The following is a 15,055-nucleotide window of genomic DNA, read 5'->3' as shown; positions in this document are numbered from 1 at the left end:
CGCCGGCAGCTGTCGGAGGAAGATGTGGGCGAACAGGAATCCCCCGTCGTCCGGACCGAGAAAGGACAGCATGCGCTCCATCAGTTCGAGAGCCGTACCGCCACCCAGGCCTGAGAGGGAGAGGAGCTTCTCGGCTCGCTCTGCGTCGGAGAGGGCATAGCGCTGAAGAAGCAGCTCCTTAAGGGCGGCGTACTTCCCTCGGGCAGGTGGGTCCCGGAGGAGAGGCAACGCACGACGGGTGGCTAGCGGGTCGAGAGAGGCCACCACCTGGTGATATTTCGTGTCGTTAGCCGAGATGCCACGAAGGGCGAACTGAGCCTCCACGTGCACGAACCACGACGGGGGATCGTGAAGCCAAAAGTCCGGCAGCTCGAGCGACACAGCAAACGCAGCCGGAGGCAGAGGGCTGGCGGCTGCTGATGCATCCAGAGCGGAGTCGGTGCCACCATCGGACTGCAGCATGTTCGAGTCAGGGGTCACCAATGTGGAGGTAAACACAGACGACACGAGAGCTCTCGATTATCACTCGTCGTTTAATCTCATCACCACAGAACTGAACTCTTTTCCCTCCAAAACATAACAACAACACTTCCTGAGGACTGGGTGTGAGTGGAGCCCTCCAGTGGTCCACCACAAGGCTGTCATTTTTAGCATCTACATGAATATTAAAATCACCCACAATAATGATTTTATCTGAGCTGAGCACTAAATGAGATAAAAAGTCTCGGAAATCAGACAGAAACTCTGTGTAAGGCCCAGGTGGAGGATAGATGATAACAAATAAGACTGGTTTCTGAGCTTTACAGCTGGGGTGGACAAGGTTAAGCATCAGGCTTTCAAATGAATTAAGAGTCTGTCTTGGTCTTTCATTGGTTTTTAGGCTAGTGTGAAAAATTGCTGCCACACCGCCCCCTCGGCAGATACCTGTCTTATCACCAAAGGTTAAAACAACACAACAATGTATGAATTTATAGGTTCAAACCCCATGAATGTGCCAATTCAAAAGCTGTAACCACACCGCTACCAAACAATACGCTTGGTTGGTCTAAAATACAGAACAGGAAACAAACAGAGATTAAACTGGAGGCGTCATCTCACTGCAGGCAGGCTTCAAACTTCAGTAAAGTCTTTAATCCTCTTCTGTTTTGTCATGGAAAGAAAGAGCGAGAAAGAGGGGAATATTTTAGAGACAGACGTGGTCTTTATTCCAAAACTGAAGCCAATGTTTAATGCTAGCAGAGGCAGCAGTCAGTCAGTCCCATAGACTCCCATGTTAAAGCTTTACAGAAGAATTAAACATGTTTACAGCCTGATACACAAACTGTTTTGTCTCTGTAGATCCTCTCTACTTTCATTACACCTTTTTAAATTGTATAAAGTCTGCATTAATAGGGGCATGGACTCTGTGACTGACAGGTGGATGGTGACACAGGTGGCTGTAGCTGCTAGCTTCATCTGAACTAGACCTCTGGACCATGTTTTTGCTGTTGGAGCCCTTTTTTTAAGCATTTTTAATTACACCACCTGACCAATAACATAGCTGCTCTGAGGTTACTGTAATAGAACGTCTGAAAGTCTGAATGAAAGCTTTGGTGAAATTCCATAGATTTCTCTGGATGGTAGTAAGCACTGATTAGCAGGTATCTGTGATGCGTCATCTGAACCATTAGCTTGATCTGTGGATTCCCACTGGACCAAAGTCCCACAAACAACTGGCTTTAGTGGTTTTTAGGAAAACATTGAATAAAGTTTTGTATCAAAGCATAAACCTGACATCTTCACCTAGTCCAATAAAGGAAATGTTAGTATCAGTTATGGATTAATTACCTTTAAAACTGAGTTCGAGTGAAGGCTCTTCCTCCAGCACGGTGTCTGAGTCAGGCCACAATTGGTTAACCAAGATTTTAGCATTTTCAAAATGATCAAAATAGAAGTTGGGTGTGATTGTAGGTCTGTCTGGCTCACAGAACTTCAGGTTCTCTCTCAGTTGGTCAGAATCAAACTTTAGTACCTGAAAAGGAAAAGAAAACAAAAGAAAGTTCAAAATAAAGCTTAGAGACTACAAAGATTAGTTATGAGCTAAACTATCAGACACACATCAGCCTGTGAGTTTGTGCCATCCATCCATCATCTTCCACTTATCAGAGTCTGGGTTATGGAGACAGCAACCACCTCCTCCAGCTTGTTTGGAGGGACACCAAGGTGTTCCCAGGCCAGCAAAGAGATACAGTGGCTTGCAAAAGTATTCGGCTCCCTTGAACTTTTCCACATTTTGTCACATTACAGCTACAAACATGGATAAATTTTATTGGAATTCCAATAAAAAAAAAGAGGAGAAAAAAAAGAGAAGGCCTTCGATAACGTTGAGTATCCCTTTCTGTTTTATATGTTGAAGAGATTCGGTTTTGGTCCCATTTTCAGGCAGTGGATTCAGGTGGTACACACAGATCCAATGGCTACAGTTACTACCAATGGGATAATGTCACCCTCCTTTTCGTTAAGTCGGGGCACTAGATAAGGTTCACCCTTATCACCTCTCATTTTTGCCCTGTTTTTGGAGCCTCTGGCTATTGCACTACGTGAATGTAAGCAGATCAGAGGGGTGGATATAGGTCAAGAAGAACATAAAACTTTTTTGTATGCAGATGACATTTGATTGATTTCAAGTAACCCAGAACAGGCCGTTCCTGCAATCTCCTCAATTATTGATTCCTTCTCTGCAATTTCTGGCTACACCATAAATTAGTCAAAGTCGGAAGCTATGCCCATTTCTAAACTGTGTCCTCCAGCCATTAGGAGCTCATGGCAGTTCAAGTGGATGCTCGAGGGTTTGACCTACTTGGGGATTAAATTGACCCCTGGTTTAGATAACATAATGCAAGTAAATATCTCCCTAGTGATTCAAAACATTCGTCCGCTTTTGCAGAATTGGGTTAATATAAATCTGTCCCTTCTGGGCAGAATTAACCTGGTGAAGATGATTATTGCTTCTAAATTCCAGTACTTTCTCCACATGTTACCTATAGCAGTCCCACATAACTTGCTAAAGCTTTATAATACATGTGTGGAGGGTTTTGTGTGAGCAGGCAAAAAGGCATCTTTTAATCAACACAATATCAACACTAGCCCCTATCTTACCTCTAGTGCCTCTATCTGGTATAATAAGAAAATATTAATTGAAAAAAACAAAACGGTCAGGTGGGAGACTTGGGCTAGGGCAGGTATCAATCAGGTGGGGGATTTATTTGGGCAGACTGGCATGAAATCGTTTGCGAAAATCAGACGAGAATTTAATCTGGATCCAAGGGAAATTTGGAGGTTTTTTCAAATTAGACACTGTATTAAAGCCATTTTGAATAATAACCCAGACCCTCCATCTAGTATTCAGGAGGTGTTTGCAGCTCCTGGCATTAATAGAATCAGGGCATCCAAATTCTACGGGATCTTCAGAGGTGCACTCTCCCAATTTGGGGGGACTAAGGCAGTGCTGGGAGAAGGATCTGGGAATTCAGATTTTAGAGGACAGTTGGAAGAAGCTGGTCTCATCATGGTATGGTTGCTCACCTGAAACACAGTCTCAACTTATCCAATACAAGTTGCTTCACAGAAATTACTGGACTCCCAGTAAATTAGTCAGGCTGAAGCTTGTTGACAATGACACCTGTTGGAAATATCAGGAGGAAGCCGGGACCCTAGTTCATATGTTATATGCATGCAGGAAAAATGATTATTTGTGGGACGGGATCATTAACTTGGTGAATGATATTTTTAAGCTTAATCTTTCTAAGTCTCCAGCTGTGTGTGTCCTGGGTCTGTTACCTGACAACAGTATCCTCTCCAGAAGACAGAGACTATGGATGCGTCTGGCTTTCATAACAGGATGCAGGATAATACTGAGGCGCTGGAAGTCATCCAGCCCCTGTTCTTTCAGGGAATGGTCTGAACAAATGTCCAAGATGGCATTATATGAACAGGTTATGTACAAAATTAAGGGGAGAGAAGATATTTTTGAGCAGGTCTGGCGTTCCTTTTAGTTGTACATTGACTTTTTGGTGTTTGTTTTGTTATTTTGTTTTTCATGTGTCGTTGGTATTGTTGTTGTTGTTGTGCTTTTTCTTTGACAGCCAGTAGAGGGAAGAAATTATTTAATGTAACCAGTGGTCAAGGTTGTGATTTGTTTTTAGGCACCTGGGTGTTCTGCCCCTTTTGCTTTTGTTTTTGCTGGTGTTTCCCAGGAGGCGGTTTCTTATTTTGTTTCTCCTGGGGTTTTTTTTCCCTGTTGGTTTTCTTTAGTTATTGTTAGTCCTTATTTGTTTGTTGCTATTAAGAAACGGACAGAGAACTGACAATATTATTACTCCTGTTGTATGTGTGTAAATGTTTCTGTCCATCCAAAACATGAATTTTAAAAAAAAGGAATTCCAATAAAAAATCTCTCCAGTGTGTCCTGTGTCTGCCCCCGTGACACCCTCCCAGTGGAAAACGCCCAGAACACCTCACCCAGTAGGTCACCCAGGAGGCTTCCTTATTTTATGGCCGAACCACCTTAACTGGCTCCTTTCGATGTGGAGGAGTAATGGCTCTACTTTGAGCCCCTCACAGATGGTTAAACTCCTCACCTACCTGTTAGGGAGAGGAACCCACACATCAACCCTGACATACACTTTCCCGAGGAAACTGAGCAGTGGAATTCCCGTAAAGGTGGAGCACACCCTCTAGTCCCCGTTCTTGAAGATGGGAACCACCATCCCATTCTGCCAGTCCAGAGGTATTGCCCCTGATCTCCACACAACATTGTGAAATCATATCAACCAAGACAGCCCTGCAACATCCAAAGCCTTCAGAAACTTCATCCACACCGAGGGCCCCGCCACCAAGGAGTTGCTTAATTGCCTCAGTGATCTCACCCTAGTGATGAACTAGTCACTCCCCAGGTCTCCAGACTCTGCTTCCTCTACTTGTCATTGAGATTAAGGAGGTCATTGATGTATTCCTTCCACTACCCGATAATATCCTCAGTCAAAATCAGCAGGGCTCCAGTGTCCTGCATCTGGTTTGGGGGTTACCACCTCAACAGGCACCAACGACCTTGCAGCCACAGCTCAGTGCAACATCTTCAGCAATGGAGGTGCTGAACATGTCCCCATGTTTCTGTTGAAGGTCTGCCTGAGATGGGAGCTGAAGATCTCGCAGACGGGGGCCTCTGCCAGGCCTTCTCAGCAAACACTCACTTTACGTTTAGGTGTACCAGGTCTGTCCTGCATCCTCCTCAGCTACCTGATCGAATTCACCACTAGGTGGTGATCAGCTCACAGCTCAGCATCTTTCTTCACCCAAATGTCCAGAACATATGGCCACAGATCTGATGATACAATTACAATTACAAAATTGATCATCGACCTGTGGTATGGGGTGTCCTAGTGCCATGTGGACTTATGGACACCCTTGCATTCAAACAATGTGTTTCATTATGGACAAACTGTGGTTCACACAGAAGTCCAGCTATGGCAGACATATGGCAGACTGTACCTCCCAATCACACACTTCCAGGTCTCACTGCTGTTTCCTGCATTAGCATTTAATTCTCCCAGTAAGACAAAAGTCTCCAGGTGGAGCACCCTCAAGCACCCCACTCAAGGACTCCAGGAAGGCCAGTTACTCTAAACTGCTGTTTGGCACATAGGCACAGATGACAATCAGGACCTATTCTCTGACCTGAAGGTGCAGGAAACAAACCCTCTTGTCCACCAGGGAAAACTAGGGGATACTAAGATATCCACCCCAGCCTGCCACCTCTCAACAAGGGAAACTCCAGACTGAGACAAAGTCCAAGCCCTCTCCAGGAGACTGGTTCCTGAGCCAGAGACTGGTTCCTGAGTCAGTCCCCTGGAGTCTGGATCATTCCACAAGTGTGTGCTGGCCACCGCAAACACCCCAACAACAAAGCCCCCGAAACACCCGATCTCTGGGACACACAAACCCCTCCACCACAATAAAACTGCAATTCAGAGGGGGTAGTTTGTTATTTACATTTTTTTATTTATTTGTTATTTACAGCCTAAATATCTCATTACCACCTGTCCGTTCTCCACATGCAGGGCGATGGCAACATTATCCCAAAGATAAAACTGAGGCTGTCTAAACAACTTCAGAGTGTGCATCTGGCTTGTATCAGGTCTGTGGATCAGCTTGTACCTGAGAGGAAGACCAAAGACAAAAAGACACTATCAGTGTGGCAGTTTTATCTGACTGCATGTAAAGCAGACAGTAAGTAAGCCTTAAATATATTTAAATATATAGGTAAAATTATTGGAAAAGATCAGCTGACTGGATGACAGGAGGAAACTTTTTAAATTTAGTTAATTGTCTATGCAATGGCTCCACCTATCCACTTACCCAAGGTTATAGTGGCAGCAGTAAAAAAAAAAGTTATATTTTTTACTGTAAAAACCACAAACATGTTTAACAAATCATTTTCATAATTTCAAATGGAAATAGAAATTATACATTTCTAAAAATTATGCACAAGCTTTGCAAACAACAAAGTTATATGGTACTATTTACCTAAAAATGCAGCCAAGGCCTCAGGTGTTATTTATATAACCATTTAAAACTATTTACAAAACAATCAGGTATTCTGCATCAAATAAGAAGGCACACAAATTATTTGTGTCATTTCAAATATTAGTTTCTGTCCACTTTAAGACAGAGGAGAATACCTCAGGCCTGAACCCTGCAGGTCTGACAACAGGAGCTGTATCAGTCCCTGTTGGGTCTAATGTCAGACCTTACTGGCGCAGAGGTTCGTCACTGTGAACAAAAGCAAGACACTCACACGTGCTTGCACATGGGCACACAGTGCCTTAGCTTTTACAGCACACTATATGGGTTTTACATTGTGTAACCAGTTTAAAGCAGTTTTACTGTGTTTGTATAACCGACAGTGGTCAATGAAAGGGCCTGCAAAGGAAATCAGTTCAAAGTCGGCTGAACATCTTGCCGGACTTCCCTTGCTAGCAAGTGAGAACCGTACGGAGTGTCTTACTTTTGTTCACAGTGACGAACCTCTGCGCCAGCAAAGTCTGACATTAGATCCAACAACCTTGTTTTCCATGTGGAGACAGCGTTTACACTGGAATCTGCCTTTGGTGGCTTTTTTGGAGCAAATGTGACATTCACTGGTATAACTGATGCAATAATTAAGTAACTATTGCGTTACTTTAAAAAAATGTTTAACCATCTGGGGTCCAGGTTATAATTGGACATTTTTGACTGCTTTTAATTTTACCTCTACATTTCACCTTTAAAATCTATTTACTTTGCCTTGTTTGACATCATTCTTTTCAGCACAACCTCACATGTCTGAATTTACATTTTCATTTTAAAATACTGTATTAACACAATTGATCTAAAATCAGACAAAAAACATGAAATCCGATTAGAAAGTTATATTTTTTACTATAACAACCACAAACATGTTTATTGACTCATATTTCATAACTTTAAATGCAAATATAAATTGTTAATATTGAAATCCTATGCACACGTTTTGCAAACAACAAAGTTATTTGCATCCATTTACCTTTTACCCTTTTTTAAAATAACCATTTCAAACTATTTAGAGAACAATCAGCTGTTCTTCAATAAGATGCCACACAAATTATTTGTGCCACTCCAAAAAAATAATTTCTGTCCACTATAAAGGAGAACATCACAGCCTGATACCTGCAGGTCTGACAGCAGCAGGTGTATCACTCCTGTTTCTACCTGGAGACAGCAGTCGCCTCATTGTTCTGACACACAACACAAAACTATCCACAACACTACACACTAACTACACAAGACAACACATTAACTACACACTCCAAACACGCTAAACGTCACAAATCTCACATCTCAAAACTTGCTCTCTCTCTCTTTCTGCTGTCTTTCTTCCTCTCACTCTCTCTCTCTCTCTCTCTCTCTCTCTCTCTCTCGCCATCACTCCTAAAACTTCCCCTCTTCTAAAACAACCAAATGTCATGTTCCCATATCATTTTTTGATTTGATTGACATGGTACATCTTTCCACCAAAATGAACGGGCTGTTGTTTATTTTATTATTTTTTGCTAAGCAGAGAGTGCTTGCTGCGCTATCCTTAGACAGTAAACGTGACGAAACTATTGAGGAAAAAACGCCGCGTATATATTGTTTATCATGAATCTGGTTTTACATGGCCTATCAACACAATTACAAACTGGTATAAATCACCTTGTTGCTTTGTCTTTAAGTGGTCATGTGATTGGCTTACCACGACTACTTTATTCTTCCTCAGTCAAACAGCAGCACTCATGTGATTGTTTTGCCCCCTTAGCTCCAGGTGTTGTGCCAAAAAGTGATCGTCTCTAGCACCCAGATTACTTACAGCTACTTCCGTGCAACTTATTTAAGGTGCAGTAAGCTGAACACAGCGTTAACCGTCTGTTTGTTGAAAAATAGTAACGCAACCGCATTTTCTTGTTAGTAACAGTAACGGCGTTGTAACGATAGGAATAGTAATTAGTTAGATTACTCGTTACTGAAGAAAATAACGCTGTTACTTGTAAAGCTGTTACTCCCATCACTGCTTACTATAGCCTCCAAACACACTAAACGTCACAAATATCAGACATGTGAAGACTCGCTCTCTCTCTTTCTCTCGCCAGTGTCACTCCTAAAACTTTCCCTTCTTCCTAAACAACCAAATGCCACATGTTGCTATACCATTTTTTGATTGCTTGACATGATAAACTTTAACACTAATAGGGAAGGGGTGTTTTTTCTTTTTCTTTTTTCACTTGCAAGCAGAGAGTGTTTGCTAGCGCTGTCCTTAGAAAACGCCGTTTTTACCATTTCTTCCCACTGTTTTGATCAGAAAAAACATTGTGTTTATTTTTTTATCATAACTCTGGTTTTACGTGCCCTGTCGACACAATTTAAAAACTGGTATAAAGTTTGAAGTCCACACTTTTCAACCCAAGTTGAAATGGAGACTCTGGGTCACTGCATCTTGTTGCTGTGTCGTCTTAAATCAGTCATGCGATTTTGGCGCGCCCGCGAATCTGTCGACCCCAGAGGGTTAAAGAATTCCAGATGCTTTTCTTTCCACAGTCCTTATGCTGGGCTTACACTGTGCAATGTTTAGCCCATTTTGAGCCGATTTTTGAGTCATGCGACCGTTTTGGTTATCGGCCCGATTTTGGCCTTCATCGTGCATCGTGTAGTATACGTTGGGTAACGAGAAGCGATTAACACCTCACGACCAGCTCCCAATCATCAATCGCTTGGTCGTGAGGGTGTCACCACAGCCGCTCACATTGCGCACGCACAAACACATAAACGTCGGTGAAAAAGATGGAGTAGCACGTCAGTGCAACGTGTGATCTGGACACAAGTGATGAAGGCACTTGTAGAACTTTGGAAAGCTCATCCGAGCCTTTTCGATGTGGCCTCACAAAATTATCATGACCAAACAACCGTGAAAATAGTTGTATTTACATCGCTGCTCAATCACAGCTGCCTGATCAATGTTCTTCATTAGCAATTTAGCAAAGTTGATGGTGGTGGTGTGCGTGTCTGTGTCAGTGAAAGACAGAGAGGGAGAGCGAGGGACAAATTTTCTGTTATAACCTTCATTTTATGGACCCACAGTTTGAGCACTCAGGTCGCATCAGAGCATCGAGCCGTATAGTGTGAAACCCTGCATCGTGACCTACAAACTTATAACCCCTGTGAGTCAATCATGCAGTTTGAGCAGAAGCTGAATGACGCGACTGAAAAATTTGCACAGTGTGAGCCCAGTTTTAGACTATGACCACCTGGATGACTGAGAACCTTTACAGACATACCTCAATATGTATTCCACACCTTCTGTTATCAACCTCCAAAACCAGGCATCCAGGAGGCACCTGATTATCCTCATCTGCTCAGTGCTCACATTACTGTGAACCACCAGCAACTCTACTCCAGGCTCCTCAGTCTTGCTACAGCTGAATCCAGTCACCCCTCAGGGGAAGCCTGTTTTGGCTTCTTGTGTCTGTCAAATCTGCAATTTCTAGCACTACTCAGAAATCATTATGATATTTGAAGACTGGAATGTAGATTCAACATGCTTGCCTTCAGATTTAGCTCTCTCTTCGTCTCAAAGGTCTGATGCTCACATTACTGAGGACGCACCCCCAACCTCATCCTCCACCTTCCCATCACTTGTGAGTGAGACACATTTGTCTGACTCAGGGTAACACCTACTAGGTTTTGTGCTTTGTACTATTGTGAAACCCCTTGAATTAAAATTGAAATTGGGCACTCAGATGTATGACAAAGCTAATCATTGACCTTTGACAGCGTGCCCTGGTACAAGTGCATTTTGGAGCAACCCTATCCTGTAACATGATCTTTGTTATGGGTGAAAAACCAACACCACTCTGGTTAAGATCAGACTGTTCCTCCCCGTTTCCTATATCCAAATGTTCCTACCATCCCAGATACTCCAAGGCCAGGTATTCTTCCCTCCTGTTCAGCATGAGCACAGACTATAACTCAAAGTCACATAGAGCCGACTTTCTTCTTTGTCTGGGAATGTGATGTTTATCTCAGTGTTTCTTACCTGTGTGTTTCACACATGGCCTCTGACCTCCAGATTAAGCGTCCATCTCTGTAGGCGCAGACAGTGTTTGGGTCATTACCAGGAAGTAATGGAAACTCTGAGAAGAGCTCCCGATTGGCTGGGCTGTGGACCAACACAGAGTACTGCACTTCCTGTTTGAACAGGCAAGTCCTGAACACTCTCATGATGGGCGTAGCTCCAAAGCAAAACTGGACACAACAAAACATCTTTCAGTGGGAGACTCGCACCTGTCACACACCTGAGGTAATGTACATGATGTACTGATAACACACAGAGAGAAAAGCTGACTGACAGATTGTTCCTGGTCACACAATGTTTATTATTATTAGTGTGTAGGTTTGACACAAACCCAGACCGTTGTGTCTCTTCAGTATGATGAGATGGATTCATTAGGGTTTTTTTATTATGGATAAAGAGTTGTTGAGTTTTGACTAATGTTTGTATCTTCAGGAAGAAAAAACATTTCCCACCATGTAAATGTAGACATACCTGCTTGCTGTAGGCGGTCAGCACGTCCTGCAGGGGGAAGGTGAAGCGGTATGAGCCATACCTGGACTTCTCACTGAAGGCTGGAGAGGTGGCGAACCTCCACAGGAATCTCTGCTGCTTCGCAGCCTGCTCTTTCGTCTGGTTTGGGTAGGTCTTCTTCAGCAGCATCGTCTCGGCTGCCTGGATCTCCTCGGGTCTCACAGCCAGACTCCACCACACCAGTGACCATTTGTGTGGATCCCCGAAGCCTCTGTGAGGATCCTTGAAGCCACCGTCTGTCCTGATCCAACATAAAGCCCCTCGCTCTGTGTCATGTTTCAGGTGAGACACGTGAAACTTGGGTCGGGGGTACTCGGGTACGTTTTCTTTTAAAAGATACGGGTTCTTCAAGTCATGTGCAAGCTTTTTCAACTCATTAAGCCACAGATGCTTACAGTTTATGAAGTGTTGTATATATCCTCTCCTGTTTCTTTGTGTCTGCATGATCAGGTGGAGGCTGATGCTTCCTGTCAGAAGTGATCACTCTCTGAGCGATCTCTGATCACCAGGCTTATATTCAGACCACGCCCCGATAGTCTAAGGTGTTCGACTTTCACGCTCTAACACTGTCCATGCAAGTGGGACAAAGCCTGAACGCCCTGACACAGGAAATACTCTAAACAAAAACTTCCATATTTCAGCACCAGCACTGATAAACATCACACAGGGGAAAAAAAGAAGACACACACTTCCCCCTCCAAAACATAGGTCATCTACCTCTATTGCACTGTTTCTTCTTCTGTTACACATTCAGGGTTTAATGAAATTAAACCCAACTGTAGCCCAGACAGCAGACTAATGAAAGTCATTAGTAAATAATTTCAGTTTAACAGATGTTTACAGAAGTTTATTAAATACCTGCAGCATCAAACAGCAAGAGGATCCATATGAGTATCTCCAAAGTAACGTCTCTTAATAGCTATGTACCGACAATACTGTGATATTGAAAGGTTCAATACTGACATTGTGCTAGTAATATACATATGATAATATTCATCTGTTTCTGGAACATAACCCCACAAAGTTCAGAAGGACTGGGTTGTAATTCAATTTTAAATTTGTTTTTTCCAACATTTTTGATCTCTCATAACATCATTAGTACAGAAGATATCCACATAAAATATTCAGGGCTGGAAAGCACATATAATCTCTGTTAAAGACGAGATGCGCACAAGCTGTCCTCAACAGTTTTCTCCTGTTGCCACCTTTGACCTTTTGTTGGATGTTTCTTTGAAACAGGAACTTTTAATGAGGACTTCCCCACTCGTGGACTTCCCCCACTTCCCCACATGTCATGTAACATGTCTGTTAGTACCAACCAACCAACCCGGAAACCTGGAAAGTCCAGATGCCTTTCTTTCCAAGCTCAATAGACTACAATGACTGAGAACCTTCGCAGACAACCAGGTGATGTCATGTTCTGTACCGAAAACATTCTAAAACATATCTTCCGTTCTAAACATGGTCTAAAACTTTAAACACTTGGTTCTTAAATCTGGCTTCACAGACAGACGGTGAGAGTTTGTGAGATAATGGCTCCATGCAGTAAATTAACCTTCATACATGTATGTTTCATGTGCACTTTAATGTGACCACAGTTAGGAGCAGGTTCTTTATAGAGTCACTCCTTTAATGAATATGTTCAAAACCAAATGAAAAAAGCACATCCTGATGTTTTTTAGAGATTCAAGCTGAACGATTCAAATGTATTCATATAGTCTACATGTTCCTTCATGTCTGCCTCATATTAATATACATGTACACATTCTCTGTTCAAAAGGAGGAACTTTGCTCATGTAAGAAGCTCAGTCATATTTGCAATCAGCAAATATAATCTATGAAGAGCTTTTCTTTATTAAGTGAAACTTTCACATATTATAGTGTCCCCTAAACACTCAACAACATGAAAGAGTACTTATTGGTTGACAGTGTGTGTGAGGAAAGACGGATGATACAAGCGCCACCTAACATTTATTATTACACGTTTCTGGATGTTCAGTTTGGAAAGCGTGAAAAGTGCTTTGACCAAATTCTCCATGTTTAAAATTAGCTGACGTACCGAAACCTAAACTATGCTGTGAAATACTTAATTAAATTTTTAAAAAGGATATTTTTAAACAATGATAGTATTCAGGAAAAAAAACAAACATTGCATATTTTTTTTTAATCATAACTCTGGTTTTACGTGGCCTATCAACACAATTTAAAAACTGGTATAAAGTCCACACTTTTTCCGTCAATTGTTCCGTCTGTCCTGCTCACATCTTCAATGGTTGTACACGTTGTCATTAACGTGGCTTCACTCCACATCAGCCACGCCGCTTTGCTAGCTAAAACACCGGGGTCGGCACATAAGGACGCTGTCATAGCCTGTTAATAACGTTGATTGGGTGCACATATACGTGAATGTGAATCGCGTGATTGGCTGGACTATGGGATAAGGTGGCATCGCTCTAATCCCATTCTGGAGCAGCCAGTCACTTACTGACTAACACTGCAAAACAGAATTGTTAAAGTATTTACTTTAATTTCAATTCAGGTTAGATTTTTTTTTTTTGTGCGCAATGCATATTTTTTCTGCGCAGAGACCATGCCAGCAGTGTGCAATTGCGCACGCGCGCAGCTTAAAGGGAACATTGAACGCGGTGACTTCATTGTGAGCCAAAACAAACCGAAATCTCAGCGTAAAAAAAAACTCAACTCGTCTAACCTGGGAAATGTCTCCCAGTAAGTTTACTCTAAATGTTTTTTTAGCTGTGGTTAGGTGGATGTCAGTCTAATGTTGTGTTGAGCAACTTTTTCATGTGTCCCTAGCCCAACACACATAAATTAAATGGTTGAATTGCCACCTCAGCATGCATGCTAATGACCTAATAATTTTATTCTGGTGTGTTGCGGTGAGGAGACGTTTAATATTTTTATGACACTGGCCCTCAAGGATTAGACCTTGGCCTTGTCCACTTCTCCCATGTGGAGAGGTCTGTCACGTAACTGCAGGGATATGGAGGCGGTTTTCCTCATGCCCTGAGATTGATTAAACTACAGGGAGTGCAGAATTATTAGGCAAATGAGTATTTTGTCCACATCATCTTCTTCATGCATGTTGTCTTACTGCAAGCTGTATAGGCTCGAAAGCCTACTACCAATTAAGCATATTAGGTGATGTGCATCTCTGTAATGAGAAGGGGTGTGGTCTAATGACATTAACACCCTATATCAGGTGTGCATAATTATTAGGCAACTTCCTTTCCTTTGGCAAAATGGGTCAAAAGAAGGACTTGACAGGCTCAGAAAAGTCAAAAATAGTGAGATATCTTGCAGAGGGACGCAGCAGTCTTAAAATTGCAAAGCTTCTGAAGCGTGATCATCGAACAATCAAGCATTTCATTCAAAATAGTCAACAGGGTCGCAAGAAGCGTGTGGAAAAACCAAGGCGCAAAATAACTGCCCATGAACTGAGAAAAGTCAAGCGTGCAGCTGCCAAGATGCCACTTGCCACCAGTTTGGCCATATTTCAGAGCTGCAACATCACTGGAGTGCCCAAAAGCACAAGGTGTGCAATACTCAGAGACATGGCCGAGGTAAGAAAGGCTGAAAGACGACCACCACTGAACAAGACACACAAGCTGAAACGTCAAGACTGGGCCAAGAAATATCTCAAGACTGATTTTTCTAAGGTTTTATGGACTGATGAAATGAGAGTGAGTCTTGATGGGCCAGATGGATGGGCCCGTGGCTGTATTGGTAAAGGGCAGAGAGCTCCAGTCCGACTCAGACGCCAGCAAGGTGGAGGTGGAGTACTGGTTTGGGCTGGTATCATCAAAGATGAGCTTGTGGGGCCTTTTCGGGTTGAGGAAGGAGTCAAGCTCAACTTCCAGTCCT

General features: G+C 42.7%; 1 protein-coding gene across 1 annotated transcript; it reads right to left on the bottom strand.

The window, feature by feature from the left end:
- Positions 1-1,023: 1,023 nt before the first annotated feature.
- On the bottom strand, positions 1,024-11,845 carry LOC120437726. The gene is made up of 6 exons (XM_039608273.1): positions 11,135-11,845; positions 10,625-10,833; positions 6,078-6,195; positions 1,966-2,011; positions 1,828-1,872; positions 1,024-1,140 (listed from the first exon to the last, which is right to left on the bottom strand). The coding sequence occupies exons 1-6, from the start codon at positions 11,615-11,617 to the stop codon at positions 1,130-1,132; spliced, it is 912 nt and encodes a 303-aa protein (XP_039464207.1). The 5' UTR covers positions 11,618-11,845; the 3' UTR covers positions 1,024-1,129.
- Positions 11,846-15,055: the final 3,210 nt, after the last annotated feature.

The sequence above is a fragment of the Oreochromis aureus genome, linkage group 3 (genome assembly GCF_013358895.1).
Source record: "Oreochromis aureus strain Israel breed Guangdong linkage group 3, ZZ_aureus, whole genome shotgun sequence".
NCBI classification, from domain to species: Eukaryota; Metazoa; Chordata; class Actinopteri; order Cichliformes; family Cichlidae; genus Oreochromis; species Oreochromis aureus.
The sequence above is the reverse complement of the archived record's forward strand: the minus strand, read 5'-3'. Positions and strand labels throughout refer to the sequence as shown.

Bases quoted from the DNA above. Each gene is read 5' to 3' on its own strand.
- LOC120437726 (XM_039608273.1), bottom strand. From the start codon at position 11,617: ATGCAGACACAAAGAAACAGGAGAGGATATATACAACACTTCATAAAC. The intron at 10,834-11,134 runs GTATGTCTACAT...TGTTGTGTCCAG, and splicing joins TGACCGCCTACAGCAAGCAG to TTTTGCTTTGGAGCTACGCC. The intron at 1,873-1,965 runs GTGAGCCAGACA...GGCCTGACTCAG, and splicing joins GAGAGAGAACCTGAAGTTCT to ACACCGTGCTGGAGGAAGAG.